This window comes from Nyctibius grandis, chromosome 5 (genome assembly GCF_013368605.1).
Source record: "Nyctibius grandis isolate bNycGra1 chromosome 5, bNycGra1.pri, whole genome shotgun sequence".
Classification (NCBI taxonomy): domain Eukaryota; kingdom Metazoa; phylum Chordata; class Aves; order Nyctibiiformes; family Nyctibiidae; genus Nyctibius; species Nyctibius grandis.
In genome coordinates, this window is record NC_090662.1 from 48,776,192 (window position 1) to 48,804,175 (window position 27,984).

General features: G+C 38.0%; 1 protein-coding gene across 1 annotated transcript in view; it reads left to right on the forward strand.

Annotated features, from left to right (window-relative positions):
• Window positions 1–27,984, forward strand: part of TMTC2 (transmembrane O-mannosyltransferase targeting cadherins 2) — a 274,892-nt gene that overhangs the window by 164,845 nt on the left and 82,063 nt on the right. The window contains 1 exon segment of the mRNA XM_068401614.1: window positions 19,599–19,713. Within this exon segment, the coding sequence (XP_068257715.1) occupies window positions 19,599–19,713 (115 nt within the window).

The window sequence follows — 27,984 nt, forward strand, 5'->3', positions numbered from 1 at the left end:
TAAGTTTCTTGTAAGAGCGAAGACAGCATGTCACTGTGCAGGTATAGACATTACTGAGCTGACTGTAAATCTCCTTAAAATATCCTGTTAAACTTCTGCTGAATATTTACTAACCCACACGCATTGTAACAAGGCTGGGTATCAGAAACTCCAGCTAAAGCGACCTGTCACCCAACTCTATTCATTATTGTGAATACTTCCTAGATTATCCCTGGCTTTGACTATGCTAATTTTATTTTCTGTTTCTCGTACAATCAGGCAAGCCTGACTGGAGTAGACTGGCTGCCAATCCCACCAAAGCATTAGCAGATCAACAATTCAAACTACTCTTCAGTAATTAAATGAGGTTGACGTAAGAAAAACAATTTATTTTTGTTTGCCTCTTTTTTTTAGTTTTATGAATGCTAGCGATAAATAGGCTTTTCAGACAGGGAGACAATGGACTGCTCAGTCAAATGGTAGAGCGGAGAAGTGTTTTCCTTCCTTTTAGGCTGTTAAGAAGAGGCTGTGACTCCTCATTTCTGTTTTCCTTGACTCACAGCCGTTTATCCTCATGAGTATTTTCTTACTTCTGATTATTTTTGAGCAGCGGAGACTTTTCCCTGACAGTTCTGCTTTTCCTCTCTTCTCCTGCAAAGAGCTTCTGGACAAGAGCTTCTTCTGTCCTAGGCTAAACAGCAGAGGGATCCCTTCAAAAACTCCCCGTGTGGGAACTGATAAAGAGGTAGAAATCCTCAAAGACCGGTTTTGCTAAAGGAAGGAGCTGATCTGTTTTGTTCCAGATCCATCTGTATTCTGGCCTAGCAGGATGAAAGCCGCTCTGCGGCTAGATGCTGTGCGACAACATTGAGCTGATGTGCTGTACTAATAAGGTCATTTGAGAGGCAAGCTATTAGCACAGGTGCATTTGTGTACTAGTGTGACTGAACTGCTTTGGAAATGGAGTTGTCTCACATGGTGATGGTTTATAATCAGGTCCTCTGCGTTGTAGTACGTGTAAGAATATAATCTCTTCTGCTGCTGTGGGACTTTAAGGCAAAGTTGTTCGGTAGCTTCTCAATCTTCAATCCTCAGTGAAGAAATGGGCAATCGGTGCCTTGCCAGCACTTTATTCTGCCCCCTTCATGAGCACCTTGCAGACAGTGCAGGCAGAGAAGTAGTGCTCTGCCTCACGTGAGAAGGCCCCTACCCGCCACAGGCAGCCTTTCTTCAATTTACATTTCTCCAGGATGTTCTTGTCAGTCACTGATAATGTGGAAAAAATACTCAAAAGCACAGTGCATGGCTTATCTCTTAAACCCCAAAATACATCGTGGAAGAATCAAGTGAGTGAAAGGTGGTGACGCCGCCTCCGAGCCACCACGCGTGTGCCAGCTTTCCTGGCTGCCTCGCTGTGTGACGGGCAGCTGCCGGCCCTGAGCTGGTGGGGTCATAATGAGGCCTTGGGATGCCCCCGCTGCATCTGTTACTGGGCTTGTTCATCTGCCATTTTGCTTATGACTAGCATTTCAAATACCTTTGAAGTGATCTGAGGCTTGCCTCGTTACAGTTTGTCAGCACTGGAGGGAAAGATAGGCAAGATTGATTAATGTCGTTTATGGATCCTGAAGTGGCTGTATACATGTTTTGACACCAGGGAGGGAAAGGTGCAAGTGTTTCTCTGTGCTGCTTTCAACTTAATGAGCAGCCCAACTGATACAAAACAGCTCACATTATTTGGGTGCTCTTTCATAGCAGAGGAAGCCTCCCAAAATATAAAAACAAACAAAAAAGTTAAAAATGGGTGGTAGCTGTCATGTCTTTTTCAGTTAGACTGAGAGTCATTCTGTGGTGATGATTACCTCGTGTTTAATATAAAATTATAATGACACACAAAATAATTGTTCTCATTATGCCTTGTTATCTCTAGTTTTCTCTGTAGTACCAAAAGTTGGCTTCAAAAAGCATAATCTTTTTCCTCCAGGCAGTATCTTGCAGTCCACATCATAGTGATCTTTGATGTTCAGGTATATTTGCTGTACTGTTTTAGACTGATGAAAGAAGTAGAATGTAACAGAGAGAGGTTTAGAGTGTTAGACTGCTGCAGAGGTATTAGCTGCAAGGTCATATTTACTGATGAAAATTTAGTCTCCTGGTGTTTGCTGTGAGTTTGCTCGCTTGTTAAGTAAGCTTTGAATATCCTTGCTGGAACTGGTTGACCTGCTATGCCGAGTAGGTGCTTAACTTTAACCATGTATTGAGGTCTTATAAAATTAATGTATGTGACTGTTCTTTTTGCGATGGAACGTACAGCAAGAAACAAAGACTAGGCTGCTTCCAAAAGCAGCATTATAAATATTAAATTTAATGAAATATAACAAGGGCAAGTGTAGAGTCCTGCATCTGGGCAAGAACAACACCATGTATGAGTACAAGTTGGGGACAGACCTGTTGGAGAGCAGCGTAGGGGAAAGGGACCTGAGGGTCCTAGTGGACAGCAGGATGACCATGAGCCAGCAATGTGCCCTTGTGGCCAAGAAGGCCAATGGCATCCTGGGGTGTATTAGAAGGGGTGTGGTCAGCAGGTCAAGAGAGGTTCTCCTCCCCCTCTACTCTGCCCTGGTGAGGCCGCATCTGGAATATTGTGTCCAGTTCTGGGCCCCTCGGTTCAAGAAGGACAGGGAACTGCTAGAGAGAGTCCAGCGCAGAGCCACGAAGATGATTAAAGGAGTGGAACATCTCCCTTATGAGGAGAGGCTGAGGGAGCTGGGTCTCTTTAGCTTAGAGAAGAGGAGACTGAGGGGTGACCTCATTAATGTTTATAAATATGTAAAGGGCAAGTGTCATGAGGATGGAGCCAGGCTCTTCTCAAGGGGCAACGGGTGCAAGCTGGAACACAGGAGGTTCCACATAAATATGAGGAAAAACTTCTTTACAGTGAGGGTAACCGAACACTGGAACAGGCTGCCCAGAGAGGTTGTGAAGTCTCCTTCTCTGGAGACATTCAAAACCCGCCTGGACACGTTCCTGTGTGATATGGTCTAGGCAATCCTGCTCCGGCAGGGGAATTGGACTAGATGATCTTTCGAGGTCCCTTCCAATCCCTAACATTCTGTGATTCTGTGATTACCACATTATTGTGGTGTTATACCCGGTCTGATAAGGCCTGTCTCGCCTATGGCACTGGTTTAACTTGTCATTAGAGCTTTTGGCTCCAGAACCTGTTCTGCATGTGGCTCAGGTTCTTGTCCTTGTTCCATCATGGATTAGTGTTAATGAAATGTCATACATTCACATCTTGGTCAGGTCAGTGGGACTTGAACATGTACTTCAGTCCTTTCCTGAATCAGTTCTGCAGGAAAAAAAAAATCCTTAATATCTGTTACATGAAGACAAAGGTGAGGTGAGAGGGTTGAGTTTCTTGGTTTAAATAAACTCTACTGTTGGAATCAAATTGCTTAGATATTCCTGATAGGTGATTGACATGAAGACTGAAAAAAATTTCTTTCTGGCAAAATCGTTCAGATTGTCTGTGGTTTAAAATTAATATTACCTCTTATAGTCCTACTTTGAGTTAAAAATTCTTTTCTTAGCATCTTGCTTCTTATATCAATTACCCTGTGGTTCTCAGTGGGCAGCAATGAGACTGAGACATGGTGTTGACAGAGAAGAATATAGAAGTTCTTCCATACTCTTAATATAGAGAGCTACTTTCCTTCTATCTTTCCACTCTTCTTCCTACTCTCAGTTCTTATGAGTGTGAATCATTCAATTTTGCTTAATGTTTTCACAAGATATTCTAATACTGAAATACTCTTCTGGACCACAATGTTCCTTATCCATGTCCTGATGGTTTTTTTTTTCCCTTTGCAACAGGGTTGTGAGGTCTTCCTGCCCCATTCTACTATATTTGTGCCTGTAGAAGATTTATAGAACTTCCCCTGGGTTTTTTGGTATTTTTCGCGTAGCATTCAGCCTTGATCAGTTTTACTCCATGGAACTTCATGGATAATTACCTATTTTTTTCCTCTTTTTTTTTTGTCACCCCCCCCCCCCCTTTTTTTTTTCCTTAGCATAGGATTGGTAAGGACTGCTTCCTTATGCATGTGTGAATGTAGTGAGACGTGAGACCCCACCTGGGGTACTGCATTCAGCTCTGGGGCCCCCAACATAAGAAGGACATGGAGCTGTTGGAGTGAGTCCAGAGGAGGGCCACAAAGATGATCGGAGGGCTGGAGCACCTCTCCTATGAAGACAGGCTGAGAAAGTTGGAGTTGTTCAGCCTGGAGAAGAGAAGGCTCCAGGAAGACCTCACAGCAGCCTTCCAGTACCTGAAGGGGGCCTACAAGAGAGTGGGAGAGGGACTTTTTACAAGGGCATGTAGTGATAGCACGAGGGGTAATGATTTTAAACTGAAAGAGGGTAGATTTAGATTAGATATTAGGAAGAAGTTCTTGACTGTGAGGGTAGTGAGACACTGGCACAGGCTGCCCAGAGAAATAGTGGATGCCCCCTTCCTGGCAGTGTTTAAGGACAGATTGGATGGGGCTTTGAACAACCTGGTGTAGTGGAAGGTGTCCGTGCCCATGGCAGCGGGGTTGAAACTAGATGATCTTTAAGGTCCTTTCCAACCCAAACCATTCTATGATTCTATGAAGATACGAATATGTAGTTCAGACTGTGAAGCATCTTAGGTGAACAATATCCGGAATACCTGCTCATCTGAGCAACCATAAAAAAGTAGCAATTGTATTTTTGTTTCATTTATAGTTTTCATGTAATTTTGTGTATTTAATTAACTGTTTAGTTTGCTAATACCATCTGGAAATAAAATTGAAGAAATTCTTAAAGCTGAATTTAGAATTTAGCTTATTTAATCTAATCTATGTAGCATAATACTTGCCTTTTGGTCTGAACTACAAAAAAAATATACTCTTTGTTTTTATTATTTTTTAAAACACCAAATATCATTTTGTTATCCATGTTAAATATTTTGTGGTGTTAATTTACTCTTTATTTTACCATTACTAATGCAGCAAGTAAATTTTTTTGCTATACGAACTGGTTTAAGTGTTCGTGAAGGGGGGAAAAACAGTAATGTGAGTTAGTTTTGTTCCGTTTACATAAATTTGTTATTGTTGAAAAGGTACCCAAATTTGTTCTCAACCAAGAGCTTCTCCTCTTTTTTTTTTTTTTTTAAAAAAAAAGAAATCCCTGCCTGTCATTGTAGAGATTGTATGCTCTAGTTCTGTGCACTTGGGTAGAAGTAAATACCAGAAGCTGTTTCCATCTGATTTGACAGCTTGCTCCTGTTATCCTTATCTACTCTTAAAAAATGATTCTTTGCTAACTGTAGCTGTCAGTAAGAGGTCCCTTCTTCAGCAGACAATGAAAATACCAACTTTAGAGTGCAACGAGGAAAAGTAGTTATAATACCTTGTAGTAAGCTAGGTAAAGAAGCCATATTTCCCTCAAACAAAAAAAGATGCAATAAACCAGTATTTTCCCTGATTGTTGATATTTTTGTATCACTAGTGATGACTGGAGACAAAAGGAGAAGAAATATTTTCAGATATGGCATTCTTCAAATGTGCTTATTATTAAGAGCTTACATTTTGCCGACAAGAAGCTGGGTTCTCTTGTAATACCTGTAGAGCTTTGTTTTCCGTAGCACTGCCACACAGCTGGTTGTTCACCACACTTTTTTTTTTTCCCTCCTAAATAAAGTAGTGTGTCTTTAACAAACACCACATTGGGCATTTAAAATACTTTGAGCATTTGGGATTGCATTTCAGTGTTTTAGTGTATATATTTGTATATTTTTTTATACAGAACTTTGCAGTAAAACTCCAACTCATCTTTGGGCCAATAGCCCAAAATATCACTCTGCACGGTAATTAGTTATTCACTAGTTTGTTTTAAGTTTGCTAGTGAGTTCTTCTTTAGCCTTTGAACAAGCCAATTTAACATCAGTTTTTCCCTCAGGAATGGAACTTGTACTACCTAGTTTCATTAGACATTGGATCATTTTTTCAAAGTTTTGGTGATTCAGTGTTGTATTAAAACCTCTCCACATTTATGACAGTATAACACCCTTACTAAGCTAGTTGCTAAATAAATATCAGGATACATAGTCATTATGGTGATTCTTGGCATACTTTTCAGTCAATGTTTTTAGAAGTAATTGTTGGAGAAACATAGCACCAGCTAATCGTCAATCTTCCCAACACCTTCACCACAACTTTCTGGTACTTAAACTTTTGACTAAATGTTAAATGGGTATTTTCCTTGACTTCTGTTATTATTTTCAACTTTGGTCAGAAACTTAAGTTTGGCTATTTTTTTTTAGAAGAAATTACTGTAAAAGTAGTATACCTGCTGTCAGTGTTATGAAATGTTTCCAACCATCAGTAATAACCCTTATAACAGCTGCAGTATGAGGAAATTCATCTGATAATCAAGTGATCTTATATAAGTAAAAGGTTAAAAGATTATAATTATATATTCAAAATATAATTAGTAATATATAAATTTATATGGCTATATAAGTCTGTTATTGCCGTATATAAATTATGTAGGATATACTGTGGTAAATTTGTTGGTTTTGTTCATAACAAAAATGGCAGAAATTGAAGGATAAATGTTGTAGAGGATGCTTCGGAGTTCTTGAAATAAACAGAAAATACTTTTTCTGTTTGCCACTCGTAACAGCTTTAAAAGAGAAAACTCAACTAGTAAGTGAACCACGTAGAGTTGTTTGAAGTTTAAATAAAAAGACTACTCTCTGAAAATAGTGTAGGGCTCTCTAAATGGGTGGTTCTGCTGCCCTGGATGATTAGAAAGTTTAGAAGGAAGGGCTATTAATAAGTTGTTTGGGAAACAGCCGTAGTTATCTGGAGCATTTGAGCATCCCACCGGCAGCCCAGCCTCAGCAGAACAGTCTGGTTATGCTAAATATGTTGGAGAGCTGAAAGAAAGTGGTTTACACTTGAGTTTAAAGTCTGAATTTATTCTCCAGTGACAGTGTTCTCCCTTTCAGTTCTTCAGTAGTGCTGTAATTTCCTCTGAAACCCAAGTCACTGTGGGATATCTGCTTCTCCTTCAGCAGGATACCAGAAAGCCCAATATTCTTCTTTTATATATAGAGGACTGGAAACAAGGATACTAATTTTCTTTTTCCTTGGGTGTAGTCCAACAGCATCTCTAATCTGTGAATCCTAAATAGCAGGGTAATAGGAAGACAATCTGTTATTAACTACTAGCTAGACTTTTTTTCCCCTTTGCATATACTAAGAATTTAAAGAAATAAACAATTTTGAGACGTGAACTCTATTACTCTGTTTTGAGACATGGACTCATCAGACTGTTATTTCTTCCCCCACCTTCCCTGAGGTGCTCTGCAAAATCATTCAACAAACTCATCTGTGCTAAAAACTACAGTGCAAAAAACCCCCACCCCTGGTCAAGGAGGGATTAGCTTTGGCAAGATTTTTTTTTTGTAGCGTATCAAGTGAAATGGATTAAGCTCAGTATTTTCTTTGTCAGAAAATGATAGATTTTATTTTCCAGTTTGATTAAAAATCAGGCCCTCAGTCCATATTTGTGCACTCTATGAAACTAGCCTGATTTTTTCGTAGTGAAAGAGTTACTGTTCATTAAGAGGAAAACGAGGTTACTCAGGTTGGTTCTCAGGCTGAGCATGTTTGTTTAAATGCATTAGATAGTCATTCAATTGTTTCATTATTTTACCTTTTTTTTTCAAAATATGTCAACTATGAAAAATTTTTCTTTACATACTGATTTTCACCATGGGTTACATGTCTTCATTTTCCTATCCGTAATCGATTTCATACCAGTACACACTGAGGTCCCATTACATAAATCTGGTAAAGAAACCGACCTTTAATGTGGACAGGACAGTAATTTACAAACATGCCTCTTTATACCTCTTCTGGCAGTGTAAAATCCCAGTGTAGACAGATAAATACAAGTATTGTATTAAGATTTCAGTACCCTTCCTTTGTAACAGGGAGTTTTATTAACACTCAAGCTTGGACTGTCATCTCCAACCCTCACACATGCAAAAATTAAATGATGGCTAATACAATTGTAGTATACGTGGAAGGTTTGCATCTAGTTCTGTTTTAAATTACAGACAAGATCACAAAATAGAGGGACAGAGTACTTAATGTCCCTTCCTTCTCTTTGCTTGGATACTCTATCACACTGAAATTTTTCTTTCAGTTCTTAAAACAGAAGATACTTGGAATATGAACTATTAAAGATGCTAGTTAATAGTTTTAATGTGTTTAGTTTCACTGCTGGCGAAGGATGAAGAAGGTAATTTTATGACCCACCTTCTACCTATATTTCCATACCAGCGTGGATATGTTATCGACTGGCAAAGCTTCATAGGTTCTGTCTTGCCTTAATAACTGATCTAAAACACAACAACCAACCCCATAGTAATTAAGGTGCCATGAAAAGCCTGCTTCCTGGGTATGCACTAATTTGTCTTTTCCAAAAGTGTGACATACATTGTTTGAGCACTCTGATGGTTCTCTTGGTTTGCCAAACCCTAGTACTGATTTCCTCCCCATCCTGTGGCTCATCTGGCACGTTTCCAGGATATTGTCCTCTCTGTTCACCTTGCCTGGAAAGGAGCCAACATGATCTATCTACTTTTAGCTTTGAGGACCAGAGCTGTCATTTCAGTCAGTTAAGTGCACCCTTCCATTTCTGTAGGAGTCTGGCTTACAGTTTGCCACTCGGGACATACGTACTGATTTTGAAATATATCACAGGTAATTTTTTTTTTAGAAAAATTCCTGCAGTTTAAAAAGTTACATAATTTGACAGATTTAGTACATGGTCACCTCCTTGCGTGAGTCAGTTTGGTGCTCTGAAGAGCTCCTTAGGGTTAATCCTGAGGTGTCTGGGGTGCCCAGAGTTCTCCTCTTCCACTTGTATTTTTCTGCTGCTCTGGCCTCCTCTAGCTTTCCTGAATGTTTTGTGTCCATTGCTTCTACAAAATACAATTCCTTATGAGAGTTTTGGGTCAGCGCTGCTTGACTGCTTTGTTCCTGACCCTTGTGAAGTTTCATGATAGGGAAACTTTATGGCAGTAGTGGCTTATGTTGTTCACACAGTTGAAGTGCATGCATAGCTAATGAAGCTGTGCAAATAAAGGTGTGATCGGACTCTGCTGTGAATCAGAACAGAGACTAGGTTAGATGTTGAAGGCGTTATGATCTGCCTTTTCTCATTTTTTTTTCTAACTTGGATCAGTTTGTTTATCTGAATCATACCATAGCCTTCCCAAAAATCGTTTTACCCTGAGGGACAGGGTGGCAGAACTGAGTGGCCTGGAGGGTGGTAGATGCAGGAATCCCTTAAAAGTGTAGTTCCACCAGAGCTGCTGTGTCATGAAGCACTTCCCTGAAGTAACCTCCTTTGACAACAAGATTTCCATTGAAATAAAATGTAATCTATGTTTATCAGTCTTCTGTTATTACCTTTCTGTCAGATAAAAAGCTATTTCCTGCTGCGTTGGGGTGTGCCAGCACAGCTTGGAAGGTAGAAAAGGTATTGTTAACAAGTCCATGATCTTGCAGTTGTTTTATCTTAATCAAAATATCTATATCAGAGTTGCAACATTAAACAAAACTGAATTGTACAAAGGTTGGGAAATGGGAGGACGTATCCAGAACAATGTGTGTGTGGTTGTTGTGTTTATTAATTTATTTATAAAGAAAGCCTACAAAGTTGCAGTGAGGTTTTGATTTCTGGTTTGACTCTTTTTGGAGGTTCTGCAGTATGAGCAGTGGCTTTATGGGTGGAATCTGGCTTTGTCTGGAGTATTGTCTTACATTTGTGGGAGAAGTAGAAGGATTGTCCATGCACTGAGGCAGCTCCTGGGAGATTTGAGATGGTACCTCCATCTGAGAGATGAGCAGTTGGGAATCATGTTTCTTCCTGAACTTGTCTGTTGACTGAGTGAGGGCTATGCTGTTAAGAATTTCTATAAAGTTCCCCTGAAAGTATTTTACATTGTTGATACATAACTAAAAACAGTAAGGAAGTGTTATTTAATCCTGTGGCACCTCAAACGAAGGTACTGGCAAGAATTTCTTCATACAGTAGTCTGTCATGTGTAGTGAATCAGGGTGGCTAGGAGAAGTGGGAGTATACCTATAATTTTTTTTGATGGCTTGCTTTATTTTGGGTGCTTGCTAATGACTCTATTAATGTGATATTTACTATTCAGACAGATTGTGGAGCCTTCATGCACTTGAGATTAAGTTCATTAAAGCTAATTGGATTACCAAAATCTTCAAGTATGTCCTAGGCAGAACGAGGAGTCCATACTCTAGACTAAACAGAGTAAATGGTGAAGCCTAAGAACACTTTACCAGCTGCTCAGTTTCATCTCTCAGGTTCATTGAGCTGACAGAGCCACTGTGCTATTCTTTGAGGAGGGAAAGTTAATTTTCTGTAACATAGCAAGTGGAATGGGTATATATCAGGCAGTGATACTGAGCATAGTTCAAGTGTCATGCGTTCATACCCATTTGCATCAGGGTTTCAAAACGAAGAAACAAAACTGAAACGCTGCCTGGCAAAAGTCAGTTGGTTCAGTACCTATGCTGACATGGTGTTGGACCGCTTCCAGAGCTCTGCATAGTTTTCAATTATGTTTTTCTTTCACCTGCTGTCATTTCAAAAGCCCTGGAACTGATCAACAAATGAAGTGTTGAACAAACAATATAAATAACACTCTTAATAAAAAGCAGATTAATATATAAAAGTTAGGAGGTGTTAAATCTCCAATACAGTCTGTCTCAACATTGCCACATACCCACTGATATAAAAAAAAAATCAGTGTATAAAGTAGATTAAACTCATAAATTATGGGTATAGAGAAACCATTTATCCCTTTAGGAAACAAGAAACAGGGCACTTTTACTGTTGAGTTAGCAAAATGAGGTAACTTGATCAAAACGTGTCTATTAACAAGTGAAATTTTTAAAGGAAAATTATTGCAAGTGATGTGAATGAATTTATAACATATTTTGAAAAAAAATCATTATTTCTTTGGAATAATAGAAAAGATATAAATGCCTTGTACAAACCATAATGCAGAACTTACGCAAAACCTGTTCCACTTTCAAAGTAGTAACCTTCAGCATTTACATGAACTTTTCTGTTCTCAAACCACTTAAACATTGTCTAATTGATCTTCTGAATATCTTTGTGAGAAATAGTGGGTCTGTATTGTAGAAAAACTGTTTAAAATGTTGAGCGCTCTTCACTGCCTTTTTTTGAGTGTGCAACTGAGCTTTCAGAATTTTTATTGGAGAAACCTATCGTGCCTCTGTTCGCGAAACTCTTTCCCCCTCTATAACAAAGTGATTGCCTGATGAAATGTGAGTGCTAAAGACTGGAGCACCACTCTGCTTTATCAGTTAGTACCCTTGAAAGGAAAAAGCCATAAGCTGCTGATGAATCTAACCTTTCGAGAAGGAGGAAAAGGTGTTGTTCTTTATAACTATGGTTATAACCTTTCAAATGTGAATGATATTAGTGCTGTGCTCTTTCTTCAGGCATTAACCAAAAAAGACAATTTGGTATATTTGGATATTGGAAACTTGTTGACCTCTGTTGCAAATATCAGCCTTTTTTTTTTTTTTTCCAGTAGGATGAATTTTCCATTTACAAACATTGGTCTTAATGTTTCAGCTTATTTCTCATGAAGTAGACCATGCTCAGAAGTCCTCAAAAGACTCAAAAGAATGTCAGATTTTACACTTTTTTTTCTTTTTTTTTAGTTTATTTTAACCAAATGCAAGCTTTTGTCTGCTCCCAAATGTGTTTTTGGAAAGATGACACTTTAACAGAAGTTAAGAACATAGATCAAAATATAAAACGCATACACAAATATCAGTGTTCCCACAACGTTTAAACTGCAAGTAACTTAGTTTTCTTGGCCCTCATTTTCTCAGAATGCTAATTACATGGGAAAATGTTCCGTACATTTCTCTTCTATATTGCAAGAACACTTCCTCCTCTTCCTTTACTTCATTCCTCCAGAGATTATCATGCGTTTATGTTCCTTTAGTGTCTAGCTGCATTGTTATAGTAGGCACTGTGCAAACTTGTACTGAGATATAATCCTTGGCAGAGAAAACTTGCAATTAATGGATGACTAACAAATGTCAATAATGCAAATAGAAAGGCATCAGGAGGTGAAGCTTCCTGAACAACAGATCTGAGCAACAGACCAGCGGCAGAGCTGGGAACAGAATATACCTGTTTTAATTCCCAGTTTAGTACCTGTAATTTCAGCAGGAGGGAGCTGAATCTGATGACAGGAATGTATCTGTTTTAAAGGTATAAACTTGAAGAATGTAAGAAAAAGAAACTTTTTTTTCTGTGCAAGTCACATACTAAATTAAGTTCATTTTTACCAAGGCATCCTCTGCTATCAGCATTGTTTCCCAAAAGTCTCTAATTTTTGAATAGTCCGTAACCTTCGCCATCGTCCAGTGTTCTATGTAGGGCAATACGTGGCTTTCAGCTGTTAGTATGGAGCTTCAGATAGGTGGTAGAATGAACAATTTCATTCATAAAATACCTGATCTAGAAATATTCCGTGTAGGTGCTAAGAATCAATAGAACAACATACTTAGTGAAAGTTCCAAGAATATTTAGTATTCTGTTTGCTCCCCTTTACCATAGAGCTGAGAGATTCACAACATGCTGCTGTGCTCAGCTCTGCCTACATTGTGGTGATATTGCTAAGGGTGAGGTGGCAATGTGAATGCTTGTAATTCATTACTTTCATACTGCTAGCTGTAAAGTAGTAATTTGTAGTGCAAAATGAAAAAGTGATAAGAACAGATGGTAAAAGGAAAAAAAAAAAAAGTCCTAAACAAAATTTTAAAAGTCCTAAACTGGTAACCTGGATTGTCATGCTCCAGGAATTAAGTCCACATAGAAGTTAATAGCAAAAGAGAAGAGGTTATTTCTTTTTGGTTTTGGGTTTATTTTATGCTCCAAACTTTTAGAAGTTAATTTAGTGTTCATCAAACCTTTTATGGCAGCAGCCCCATGTAAACTGACATCCTTTAATACACATAGTGTGGTCAAGGCCAAAGGCATCTTCCCTGTGCTATTTTTGTCACTTTATCAGAAGCATCACCTGGAAAGTAGTGAAAACTCCTAGTTTTCCATAAATTTATTTTAGTTCTTTCAGATTTAATCCCATTACACTGGTAACGACTTAAGCAACTAATTTCAGGAACAAACCCCACTGAAAAGAAGTCATACTGTGATGTAAATTCTTGGAAGACTTCACAACATTTCGAAATGGGAAGTGTGATTAGTACTGTTTCTTCATAATGTTTTAAATTTTACCGTACTGTTCTAACCTGTTTCCCTCTGATTTTCTTACTCAACAAGTTTGTAATGAAAGAAAACATAAAACTTTCCACCAACTGTAATGCAAATTTCAAGTATTTATGCTATAAATTATATATAAATTTATATAAATATATAAAATATTATACCAAAAGATTAGTAGTGTGCTGTACTGAAGAATTGATTTATATAAAATGTGCATATCTCACTTTTAATTGGCTTGTAAACCTTGGAAGGGAAGAGAAGCAAATAGAAAATCCTTTTGGTCAGTATTGGAAACAGAAGAAAGTGTTTAAGAAAAGTAAAATTAGAATTCTCACCCTTCAGTTAGCATCCAAATAAATGTCTTACCAATGACAATGGCTAGGAATTTCAACAGGTTTTGAGAAGGATGCCTCTTTGGAGCTTTACAGTATATGTTGGGCCCACATGCTCAGTCATCTTTGAACTTGGAAATCTAATGTCTGCAAAGTAAACAGGGTAGCAGAAATAACCTTTTCATTAAGTTTAGATTACTAATGGCTTGGGTGTAAATTAGTGGGGGAATATGGAGGAGCTGCACTGTTCATCAACCTGTTGTGGCACGTTTTGATACCAGTCAACATTACTTTTACAAAGTAAAAGTAAGAACACCTCTAAAGTATTGATAACTATTGATAATCACAAGAGTTCTCTTTCCACTCCATTTTTGTCAGGGATACAATGATGTCTCCCTCCTCCCATTCTCTTATTTGGAGGGAGAGGAAACAAAAAATATGCTTCAAAAGCCTCTCAGGTAAAAGCCTGTTTTATTCAACAAACAAAATTACCTTTAGGCATTAGACTCAAAAATACTTTCTTGTATCATCTTTTCATGTAGTTTGGAATTGTTGAATATTTTTTAAAATGGCACATCTTTGCTCTTTAGTGGATTTTACATAAGTTAAGGTGGGTTGGTTGTTATGTTCTTGGTCATACTTGCTCCCCTCTCTTGTCCTTTGCCACAGGTGGCATGTAGGCTTTCTTTCCAAAAGGGAAGACATAGATCTGTACTACTCAGAATTAACAAAAAAAGGCAAATGCTGTTTCTCTACTGAAGTTGAACATTAAAGGAATTTATAAACTTTTTTTTTTTATTTTGAAGTAGGACAGATTGTTTTTAAATTACTTATCCTGTCCCACTATGTAATGGGATCATGGAAATACTTACATTGCTAAAGAAATTGTTACAGCTCTGAAATGGGTTATTTGCTCAAATGTCAGATTCAGTTTTTCTGCTGTGCTTGTGTTTTGTTTTGGTTTTTTTTTTTTCAATCAAGGATTCAGTATCTGAACTCCCACTGTATCAAGATTCTTGTGTTAGTGTCCTTTATCATAAATGTTGCCCAGGAGTATCTTTTTCATGGCTGTTACATGGGAGCATAAACGCAATTGTGATAATAGGGAACAACAGACCTTTCACAGAACTTCCAAAAAACAGATGTCATTGCAATTAAAAAAAATGGAAGGCTTTTTTTCTGGACCATCATCTCTCCATCCCCAAACTCTGTTTATGAAAAAAATAGAGATGATAATTGTTATGCATTCACTTCTTTTTCATAGATGAGTCAGGAGAAATGCAGAAGGATTGTAAAGAGAGGGAATGCAACTTGGAACTGCTGTTATTAATTCCACAAGCTAAAGAACAGTAAATAATGCACAAATATCTGTAAAGCTCCATAGAAGTTTTCTTGGCTTGATGTGCACTTGGCTTTCTGTGAACTGAAGTTGCTAGTTTGGAACTGCTGACAAGTTGATTACAAATGACTTGGCCGTTCCCTAAATACTTCAGTCTTTGTTCAAGTAGTTTGTTTCACTCAAGTAATAGTCTAGTTCACATTTTTGATGCCTTTGTGTTTTAACTTTTATTTTGTGAATGTCTGATAGTTTAAGGTGAGAACAGTATTACAAAACTTCAGTAATTTGTTGATGTGAATTGTGAATGTCGTGTATCAATATTTTTAACTTTGAGTTCTACATTTTATTTCATCAGTTTTCAAGTATGTTTGCTCCTAGTAAGGTTTACAAAAGGCAGTGTTTGCCCCCTGGCATAACATATTGGGAAAGACAGCATTTTCCTTTCCTATATTATTTTTAAAAGTTTACCAGGCTGTATTTTTTTTACTTTTTTTTTTTTTTAAGAGAACTGTTGGATCAAGGAATCAACATACATGGTTTTACACCACCTGAGTGCTTTTCTATGAAACTTTATTTTGTTGCTTTATTATTTCCATTTCATTGAATAGCATAGCATGATCCTTGATTTAGTAGAAGAGGAAAGATTTATATAAATGAAGATATGTGCACACATTCATTTCCATTTCTCATATGTTTTCATAATTCAATTGCAAGCTGAAAGTTGAACTGTTCTCTTTAGTGAGATGTACTTCTTAAATCCAGGCAGATTAGACTGGACAATGTTGTTCCTGCTTCACTGTTGTTTGTCTTGCTCTCTTCAAGAATGAAGGTGCTTAGAGAAGGTTTAATATGCCAACTTGGTATTTTTCAGGCTTGTTAAAACTTCATCCATAGTTTCAATGAGATAGTTGAGGAATTAATCATGTTAAATTTGAAGCTGAAATTTGTCATATTCATTTTCATTTTGCAAGCAATTAAATGCCTGAGAACTTGATCTACTCTCACTGCAGGGTGGCATAAATGTAATCTTTAAAGTTTAATAGAAATCTAGATTGATATGGCCAAAGTGATAACACTTAAACAATTATTTATTTTCCCATTTAGTGCTACCTAATTTTTCCTGCTATTTATTTAAAAACAGCATCAACAAAACTCCTTTAAAATGTTCCTTTTTCCTGCAAAGAAATGTAACTAGCATAAGAATTCTCAAGCATTAGGAGATTTTTCAGTTTATAATTGGTTTAGGATACAAGATGATGAAATGAATTTAATTTTTAATATGCCCACTTGTAGTGAGTATGACCTATGGAAAAGTAGGCAATGAAGGAAAGTTTGAATGGATTGACTGTTTTGTGGGTGTGTGAGATATGTGAATGTTACCTTTGTTCCCATGCTATGATGGAGTATTATTTCTAAAAGACCTGGGACTGTTTTGGTCTCGTTGTTGGTGCACAGGGGATTAAGCAGCAGGCAAAAGTAAATATTACAAAGCTGTTTGATTCACAGCTTGCTTTTTCTCTTGTGCTGAATAGGATCTCCAGTAGGGGAAAAGTTGAATTTGTAATTAAAGATTAAATTGTGGTATATATATACTGTAGCATCTTCTGAATATCAAATGTTCCCCTTTGCAATTTCAGGTATTACAGATTTTATATGAAAAATATGTGCAAAAATAAATGGAATAAAAATCCATTTTAAATTCTAGAATTACTGATCTAGTTTCTTTTTCTTTTGAGAATATTAATTTTTAATTTCTCACTATGTGCAGATGGAAAATAGTTGAGCGCTGAAATTTAGTTGGAGTCATAGGGTATGTCTTTAATGGGGATGTGGCTTCATTCAGGTATAATTTTATTTCTATTTCTGAATGCGCACATAGTTGAACCAATGTTGTTACAGTTTTGCAGGAGAAATTTGTCTTGAGATATGGATTGAGAAATTGGATGCCAGAGATGTAGTTAATAATTGAAGTTCCTTGAGCAGCTGACGTAGCCTTCTTTCTATGTTGACCACCCTCTTTTTCTGTCCCTCATATACCAACAAGAAAAAAGATGTGGTTGCTGCAGATAACAGGTGTTCGTAACTTCTAGGGTTATGAGTATGATCTCTACAAATAAGCACTTAATCTAGAAAATGTTCTATGTAGCTTCATCTCCAGCCAGAACTAGGTCATTCGTCTAACTAATTCTGTATTTAAATAGATGTGAAGATTTATATCAAGCTTTTATAATTTGGGGAAGTGAGAAGACCTTGTTTTTCATGTTTCTTTTAATGAAATATTGTGAGATTATCATGTTTTATGTTCGCTATTTTCTGCTACTGTCACTTATTCTAGTATATCACATTAAGTTAAATTAACCATTTGCAGTTTTACAAGTGTAGACAAAAGTCTAAATAGAATACATTTCAAATGAAATAATGCAGATTGAAGATTGATGTTAAAAACTTGACACAGATTATTCTGCAAAATGTAAAATAAAGTATTGCCTTAAAAATTTTATTAACTCAGATAAATAATAGAGTGTACACCATGAAACGAAGTCTAGAGGAGAAACGATTACATTTAACAGTGGTAATAGGGATTTTCCAGTCTAACAGATGAAAAGATGAACCGAATAATTTTTCTATGCATACGTTCATTTACTGAACTTCAAAGTGGTTGGGAGCAAGTAACTATATAGCAGGAAATTATTATTAGTAGTCCAAATGGTCATTTGATGTAATGCTCTGTTATGGAAGATCAGAGAGAAAACAAAAGTAGCTACAGATTATATGGAACATACAACTGTGGGAAACTGGATGGTCATGTACTGCAGAAGCAACATCAGAGTGTGTTTTCACAAATGAGTTTTAAAAAAAAGTCTCTGTTTTTCTTACAAGTGTTAATGCTTACAAGCTGGCTTGTCACCTTAATTGCTGCTTCTGAAATGTTTTCTACATGTAAAGAAGAACAGTAGCAGTAATGGGGAAATAAATTCAGAATTCTGCTAGCTATGTGCTAGCAAAAAGTGTAAAAATTGAGTGAATCTGAGAATATTTTTAGCAGCTTTATTTCATTAAACAAGAGAATGATAGAACATTTTTTTGACTTTGTCAGTTTAGTGATAATTTTTGAATTATTTCTCATCTTATAAAATACTAGGCTAGAATTAAGTGACTCACAGAAATGATAGCTTCTTTTCTCATGGAAATATTGTATTTTTTTCTTTATCTTTACAAAATATGTTATGCACAGTTGGATGACATTATTTTTGTGGATCCTAGAAGGATTCCATCAGTTTTTCTCCCAGCAATGATTAGTTTATTCTGTTTAGAGGAAAATGCTGTTTGCTGCTGTTTCCATCCCTGTGGCAGGATGCTTGTGCAGCAAATCACAGCAGCTTGAAAGTAGTGCACTTTGTAAGGGAAAAAACACATATCTGAAAGAATTATCAACCTATTTAGCAGTGTTATGTTAAAACTACATTGAAAGTTTGCATTACTCAGGATTGATACAAATTCCTATAAAAAAAGGGCTTGAGTAACTGAAGAAGCAGAGTTTAACTGTTACTTGAGCTAATGTTTATTGTTAGTGCCTCTGGAGGGAAGAATAGTTTGCCATATAATGTGTGTTTGCTGGAAAGGTCATGCATCATCTTTCCATTATTCTTGCTCAAAAAAAAATACTTGTGAAAGTAGAACTGTTTTATGAAACAACTTCCATGTATTTTTAAGCATAATGTGCTTTTTTTCATGTATGCACATAAACTATAATTATAATGCCAGTTAAATCATCTTCTGAAATTGTGAATAACATGGGCTGTGTTTTCTATAAAACATTAGTTCCAGTTTCTTTTGTAAGTACAGTTTTTGTGCCACTCAGAAAAACTGCAAAGGGAACACATGTGGAGCCTTAAAAATGTTTTTTTAGCTCAGGTCCTTTATAGATGGGATATTAAACATGTTGTGTAACATAATAAATTGTATGGAGAGGAACCACATGTTTTCCAGGTAGAAAAAACGCATTTTAGTGATCTGTGTAGTATGCTTATATCCATATGTCATACTTTTAATCCTGGTTACTTACCTAACCATTTTTTCAATTCCTGCGTCATTTGTCAATTTTCATACTCTGGGAAAATTTATTGCTGTTTAGAATAGATGAGCTTAAAAAAAAAGCTGAATCTATGAAGATGCCCCAGTTCCACATTTCACTCTGAGGATTTTTATTTAGAGGTGATATAAAATAAAATGTTCCTTTGCCTTTACTATAATTGTTTCTAAAGCATAGACACATATTTTATTTTTAAAGGTCCTTTTCCCACCCGAAAGCTATATGTATGCGGAATGTATGCAAATCACTGCTATGAAACATGAGTCTCACAGTGAGATGCAGAGATGCAGAGAACTGGGGGAGGGAAGACCCAACCACCCTCCCCTCCCCTTCCATAAAAATAGTTTCTTTGTGGGGTTTGTCTCCCTGAGGAACTTCCTGATACTCGGATACTCTGTCATGTGTAATTGGATCGTAGCTCTTTCTAAAACCTGTCTTTTCCTCTTGTCAGCATGGGGTAACCTTGGAAATGTTCTCAAGAGCCAGAGCAAGATTTCTGAAGCTGAAAGCGCCTATAGAAATGCCTTGTACTACCGCAGCAACATGGCTGATATGCTTTATAATTTGTAAGTATGCTTGGCTTTCCTGGGGTTGGATCGTCTGTGAAACCTGTTGTGAATGGAACTGTTGATTTACTTGCTGGAAATAGAGATGGTGTTAGCTGTTGCTTTGTAATAGTCGTTTCATTAATCATGCTCCTTAAACTATGGGGTGGACAGGACCTTCTCTTGGTCAACATTATCGAATATTCATGTATTGGGTATGGAGAAGGTAAACTTACAAATCTGTTTCCTATAAAAGAAGCAAAAAAAAAAACCCACACTGAACGAAGTACAGATAGATGAGCTGTCAACAGTGGCACTCCATCTGTTTCTGACTCTGCTAAAATATACAGGTGTTATTTAGACTTCTTCTTTAAGTCTGAAATAACATTTGGTGGGGGAAGTGGGTATAAGCACTTCCTAGCAAAAGCCAATACCCCTCAGTTAGCTCCAGAGGTCTGAAAAGGTAAAACACCAAATTACTTCTGTCCTGTGACTGACTTCAGAACAGCGTAGGTTCAAGAAAGTTTAATTACTAGAATCCTGCTGTAGGTGGGAGAGAGAATAAATACCATGAGCATCAAAATAATTATACAGTGGGGAAAAAGATTTCCTGACTCATTAACGTACCAAATCATCAACACGGAAGCTAGCGTCGTGCTAAGCTTCTCACTGAAGTGTGATCATGCCGCATGGCCCAGCGAGGAGGGGGCAGATTCTCCAGGTGTCCTGGCTGGGCATCTTGCTGCTCCCTGCTCAGCTCCGCTCATCATGCCAGTGCTGTGTAAAAGGCATTTAACTGAAATGCTGGTTGGAATATATAGGCCGTGAAGTTACCTTACATATACCTGTGAAAGTAAAGGAAGTATATTCAGAGGGAGGTGTTTGTATATAGTATGTGTATATGTACGCATATACAAAAAAGGATCTCTAATTAACTTTTCTACTACTATCTTGAATGCAATAGAATACTTTCTTTTCTTTTTCTTTTTTTTTTTAAAGCTTCACAAAACCATTAGTTATTCAATAGAAATTGAAAAATCTTGCATTATTTTTTTGGTTTTGTAGTCTTTCACTGTGTTGGATACTTCATATCCAGCATGAAAAACTAGATGGAGTGGGCTTTGATGTTACGAGACCACAAACGAATTGATAATTTTAAGCATAAACTCTGAAGAGCTCCCTTGCAAGTCCAGCTCATCCTTGGTGAGCAGTTCTATGGGAGCCTATGTATGTGCTTACAAGAGGCCAGTTAGATTTGCTGTTTCTGGTTTTTAGTATGTGCCTTTGAAACTGAAACAGTCATTTAGTAGATCTTTAGGGAAAAAGCTCCCTTACAGTGATTTCTAATTATTATATTTTGGCCATAATATATCCTAAGTATATTATAGTCTCACATGCTCTTTATTTTTTCTTAGCACTTATGCCTCAGTATTTGATACAAATTAATTGGCACATGTAGCCCAGTGTTCACACACAGCAATAACAAATCAGAGTGCTATCTATCTGATCAAGGAACAAATTAGTAAGGATTAACTCACAATTTTTAATGGGTAACAATCAAAGAGAGAAACTACATAAACCGAACCATTTGATGATCTCTTTTCTTTTTCAAGAAGCTAGAATGTGAGGTTGGTTTAGCAGTCGGCTGTTAATGGATTAAAATCCAGATAATTTAACAGATAAGATGAATGGCTGATTTCAGTGGTATATTTTTGTTCTCTGACTATTATACCTTATAGCTCTGAGTTACAGCTGCTTTTGCTTTTTAGGACAACTGAAACTGCATTAATTTAGATTACATAATTACATAAGCTCCATTTGAAGGTTTGACTGATTCTAAACAGGTAATTTCCTGTAGTGTTCAAATGTGTCAATTCTGTAAGCTTGAATAAATTCCCAAATTTTTGGAGACTAGCAGAAAAATTTTTATTATTATTTTTATTTATTAAAAACAAAGAAGGAAAAAAAAGTTCTTGTTAACATTAATATTGGGTTGGTAGTTCATCACTACTTTAGATATGGGTTAAAATGGATTTGTTCTGTTGACATATTCTCAGGTCCAAATAAGTATAAGTGAAACTTATGCATAGCTTATACCTCAGGATAGCTTGTGACCCAGACTGTCTCCGAAGATAGATCTGTGGCCTGGAATTTAGGAAACCTGAGCTCAGGCTAAGGGCTTGAATTCTTGTTTGGAAGCTTGTTTTCTGAAACTCTCATGAAAAATTCAGAGGGTAAATTCCTCGCAACTCTGAAAGCATTTGAGATTTTCATAGTCATTTCAGTGCAGAAAGGATTTCGGTTGTTTTGTACGGTAGATGGAGAATGTATTACAATATGACTTCAAAAAGGTAGTTTGTACTTCAAAAATACATATAAAGTGGCCTCCTATAACTAACTTCTCTGACATCTTGAGACTGCACTGCAAGTAACTTTTATAAATAAATCCCAAAGCTAACTTCTCAAAGCTATGTAACACTGCTGATTTCAGCTAGATTTCATAGCATAAACTTGAGATCTCTTTCCATGCCTTTTTTTTAAACAGAGAAATCCATGTATTTTAATACTGTGAAGTACCAAGGACAGAGCTGTAGAAAAACAGTAGTTTGTTCTTCCAAGCCAGGCAAAGTTCAGAAGATGAAAAACAAACTATTTTTAGTTTGTTTTGGCTTTTCAGTCTTTGTTGCCTTATGATTGTTACCTAAAGTTCATGGGGGTTTTTCTGTATTGTTTCAAATTTCTTCTAATTAATTCCTAAAGTGAAATTGCTTATGAGTCAAAAGACAGTTTTCCATACATTATTCACTTGTATTTAGGCCTAAATCTGCTTAAAGTATTCTTTTGTCATCCGTATCAGTAATCTATATTACCTTGAGTTTCTCAGCCAATTTTAAGGATGTTTGCAATCTCACATAAATATTAAATATTCCTTTAAAATGGTCTTGATTACTTCAAATGTTGTATTTTTGATAAATATTTACACAATGCCCTATAAAGGATAAATATCTACCAAACAGCCATCCCCTTGCTTCTCTCCCAGAATATCTCTTTTTGCCTCTAGTGATATAAGGCTGTGTGTACAAGTTTATTATTCAAATAATTTAATTTCTTTGATTAAGTTCAAAGTATGAATTTCCATCAACTTTACTTTGGCAAACTTAGGGTATTATGTCAATAACTGTGGATTTTTTAGATTTCTGTTAGGTAAAGTCTTCAATAGTAGCTGAAATTTTAATTCCATAAAGTCTGGGATTGCAGAAGTGTTTTATATGCAAAGTTTAACTCCACATCCTCGGGTAAAAATCAATACGAGCAAAGTTCTTCCTTGTCTGTTGTTGTTAACCTGTATAACATTTGAAATTGTGTTCCCTCTGCTTCTGCCTTTTAAGGGTGCTGGCATTAAAATCTCCTTTGAGCTATCAATCAGAGACAAAAAGCAGTAAAAGCAGGCTAACCTACTAACCCATGTTGAACTATATTTGAACCTGCCCCAGACAAAGTTGCTGCACCACTTCACGTAGCAGGAAACGAGTCAAGGTTATGGTTCCTCTTCCTTGATAGCCCAGAAGTTTTTATAATGCAGGATGTAGAGTTAAACAGCAAAGTGGATGTTTCGTCTGCTGTGTGTTTAAGTACTTGATTATTTTTTTTTCTCAGCTGTGAATGCAAACTTGTTACAAACATGTTTGGAATTAATCTCTGCTTTACCAGCTATCTCTTCCTCTGTCAAAGACAACGGCTGAAATTTGTGTCTTTATGTAACCAAAGTTTACTTGATAAAATCCTTCTGTGTTGTGAGACCGGCTCTTGAGGTTGCACCCAAAGGTCACTTTGGTGACCAGTGGTATCCTGCAGTGCAGAACTCTTCTCCAGGTCTCTTTGTAAGGCCTGTATGAAGGAGATATTTTTGTTAGTAATCTTGAGAGCTGAAATACATTCAGTGACCTAGCTATTCAATTACATGTCTCAATATTTGAAATTGTGGTGGTTTGTAATCCTTACATAAACTTTATTCATTTTATAAAATTAGGAAAATAATTTTCGGGCTTCCAGACTGAATGGAAGACATTGCCATTCAGTTTCATAAAAGGCCCCTCTTGTAAGAGGTTCTCTTCAGCTCTCAACGTACGTTGCCTGCTGGGGCACGTGAGGGGGAATAGACATCTTGTTTGAGGACTGCTGGCACAGCACATATCCTCCATTTCATAAATGATTTACACTCCACTGTAAAATTAGCTAGAAGCAATGCAGGCAAAAAAAAATCCTGTTGTAAGATTATTCTGGAATCTTGCTACTGTGGTAGTTAGAACTTATTTCCTAATTAATCCTAAATTAATTCATGGACAATTTATATCTGTTTACTTTGTGTCCTATGGTTTAAGTAGCTTTTTCTTTTCCAAGTAATTTCACCCTCATATGTTTCTAGAGAGAAACTTTATTCTTCCACAATACTTGTCTTACTAGGCTAAAGGAGCCATTGACTTGCTCCCCACCCTCCCTCCATTTGCTCGACTTCACATTTTCCCAGTTATGTCAGTAACCTTTCTTTGAACGGAAGTTGCATGTTTCAATTAACATTTTAATTTATCTGCCTTACAACTGGGAGGTGGACTGGAGAGAAAAAAAGTTTTGGAACTGCAAACTTGAAGCAACTGATCCTGTGTTTTGTTTTTTTGGGGGGCATTTGGGGGTTATGTTTTTTTATTTATTTGGCTTGGTATTCTTAGCAACTGTAGAAAGTTTATTAAAAAGTGACAAAAGACTTCAAGCTCTTCATCCAAGTTTATCACTTGAGTTTACTCTTCTGTTTCAAGCATCCTTATTTCAAGGACGTGCTTTCCTTTGTTCATCCTTGCGTAAGGAAGAAGGAAGGCTTTGTGTGTCTATAACTACAAAAGATAGGTATGTACTCAGTATGTGCCAATTGCTCTGCTCCACCACTGGCTTATGTTCAATGCTTTGCACTGTATCACTGGTTCTGTATTCTTTCTCTCCATTCCTTCTCTCCTCTGCCAGCAATCTCCAGAGAGCAGTTATCATTTTGAAGTGTAAACAAAGAAGGGCAAAGGCATGTCAAGAACAGATCCACTCCTGGCTATAGGAGGAACTTCCTTATGTAGCCATCTGCCCTGGCCAGTGGGAGAGGTGAGCGACTGGAGACTCAGCAGTGCCTGCAAGGTGTGAACTCCAGCTGAGGGATGGTCTTCCTCTCCATCTAGAAACTGGTCATTCAGAGCAAACTTTTCCCCCGCCCTGTATTTGCTGTATACAAAGGAAGTGTCAATGTGGGATGAAAATCAACTGTCTCCTTTAAAAGGAAATGGAGAAGAACTATGTATTTGTTGAGCTTTACAAATGCACCCTGAACTTTTAAAGATGTCTTCAGTATAATAAAGCATAGTAATAAGCATGACAAACAAACTTCTAAATTGTTTGATTGTGCAATTAAATAAATTTACTAGCCAAATTGGAAAGTATTGGCTAAACATTTAGGTTTTTTGTCCCTCCTCAAAAAAGAAGGAAATATACATGCACCAAACCTCTTTCAGAAAGAGTTTGCCATTTTTTACAGACTCACCATTAATCCATTATCGCTCCTTTCCAGGTGAGTGGAAAGGAACTAATTTTGTCTAAAAGGTTTTAGAGCCAGCCAGTAGGTGGGGAAGCACAGGCTACATTGGCCATTGCCAGTTGCTGAATTCAACCCTAGCAATCAGCCGGAGGGAAATGGGTTGTCTAAGGAAGGAAGGAAGGAGTTGGGACTATCAAAATGGGGCTGAACAAATAGATGCTAAGAACTTCAAGGAGGTCACGGACTTTCATTGTTACCACCCATGGGTTTCACTTCATCTGCCTCTGTCCATGCTCGTTTATTCTGTAGCTAGTCAGCTTATTTCTTGCAAGCTTAGCTGACTATGGTAATTATGCAGCTATTAGTTCCCAGCTTATGACACTACAACTTCCTTCTGTACAACCGTGGTCCGTTTCCTTGAAGGATGTTTTGCAATTCTCTAGTTGAATTGGCATAGAAAAGTTTTATTTCAAATTTTTCCTTTAATGTGTCTTTATAAAGACACTTCAGTTTTATTTGTAGTGATTTTAAAGTAATTCTCTAGATGGAATATAGTAAATGCTAAAGCATGTGAAAATAAGACATAGGAGGCATATTGAACTTTTCTCTCGTGGCTTTGGCCTCCGTTCCGAAGTGAGACTCTAAATGAAACTTTAATGAAAAATGAAGTGTTTCCGTGGCAAAATAACCTATCCTTCACCTATTTCTGAAGGAGAAGGAAACAATATGTAGTCAAACTTCCAGTTGAAGCTTGTTGAACAGTTGTTAACTTAACAGACTGCAAAGGTGAAGGCCACAGACTACTACCCCCTGCTGATCTTCCAGACAGGTGGGGAAGAAGCTGCATCCCGTAGTCTGAAGGGGATGAAGAAAGACTACAAGGCCCTAGGACGGTTGGTGAAAGAGTCTGGGGCACAAGTTGTTTTCTCCTCCCTCCTTCCATTTTCAGGTGATGACGTGGATGGAATAGTAGGATTCTCTCTATTAATGCCTGGCTACGAGACTGGTGCTACAGGCAGGGCTTTGGGTTCTTTGATAATGGCTGGTTTTATAAGACACCAGGCGTGACGGTAATACATGGGAAAGGTTTATGTCATAGGGGCAAAAGGGTTCTGGGACAGGAATTAGCAGAGCTCATTCGGAGAGTTTTAAACTAGATTCGAAGGGGGATGGGGTAGTAGCTGGGCTTGCACCACTGGGGCAACACTCTAGTGTTGAGGTAGACCAGGAGGCCTCCCATCCCCCTGGGGTGAAATCGGTGTGCCCAGCTCGCTCCCTGAAATGCCTGTACACCAATGCACGCAGCATGGGGAATAAGCAGGAGGAGTTGGAAATCCGTGTTCGGTCGGGGGGCTATGATCTAGTGGCAAATACAGAGACTTGGTGGGATGCCTCGCATGACTGGAATGTGGTCATGGATGGCTATGTCCTGTTCAGGAAAGAAAGGCCGCTAAGGAGAGGTGGTGGAGTTGCTCTTTATGTGAGTGAGCAGCTAGAATGTATTGAGTTCTGTCCAGAGGCGGATCAGGAGCGAGTTGAGAGTTTGTGGGTGCGAATTAAGGGGCAGGCTGGCAGGGGTGATACTGTTGTGGGTGTCTATTACAGGCCACCGGATCAGGATGAGGAGGGTGATGAGGCCTTCTACAGGCAGCTGAGAGCAGTCTCTCAATTACAGGGCCCTGGTTGTTGTGGGGGATTTCAACTACCCTGATATTTGCTGGGAGGCCTACTCAGCCAGCCATCCCCAGTCCAGGAGGTTCCTCCAGTGTGTTGATGATAACTTTCTGATGCAAATGGTGGATGAGCCAACTAGGAGAGGAGCGCTGCTGGATCTTATCCTCACTAACAAGGAGGGTCTGGTTGAAGAGGTAAAGGTTGAGGGCAGCCTTGGTTGTAGAGACCATGAGATGGTAGAGTTCAGGATCTCATGTGGCAGGAACAGAATAGCTAGCAGAATCACAACCCTGAACTTCAGGAGGGCCAACTTTGGCCTTTTCAAGCAATTGCTAGGGGAAATCCCATGGGACAGGGTACTAGAAGGTAAGGGGGCCCAAGATAGTTGGTTAGCATTCAAGGACTGCTTCTTCCGAGCTCAAGATCAGAGCATCCCAACAGGTAGGAAGTCAAGGAAGGGTACCAGGAGACCTGCATGGTTGAACAGGGAACTGCTGGGCAAACTCAAGTGGAAGAAGAGGGTGTACAGATCGTGGAAGGAGGGGCTGGCCGCTTGGGAGGAATATAAGTCTGTTGTCAGAGGATGTAGGGAGGCAACTAGGAAAGCTAAGGCCTCCTTGGAATTAAACCTTGCAAGAGAGGTCAAGGACAACAGAAAGGGCTTCTTCAAATACATTGCAGGTAAAGCCAACACTAGAGGCAATGTAGGCCCACTGATGAATGAGGTGGGGGTCCTGGAGACAGAGGATAAAAAGAAGGCGGAGTTACTGAATGCCTTCTTTGCCTCTGTCTATACTGTTGGAGGCTGTCCTGAGGAGCCCCGGACCCCTGAGGCCTCAGAAGAAGTCAGGATAGAGGAAGAATCTGTCTTGGTTGATGAGGGCTGGGTCAGGGACCAATTAAGCAATCTGGACGTCCATAAATCCATGGGCCCTGATGGGATGCACCCGCGGGTGCTGAGGGAGCTGGCGGAAGTCATTGCTAGACCACTCTCCATCATCTTTGCTAAGTCGTGGGCAACGGGAGAGGTGCCTGAGGACTGGAGG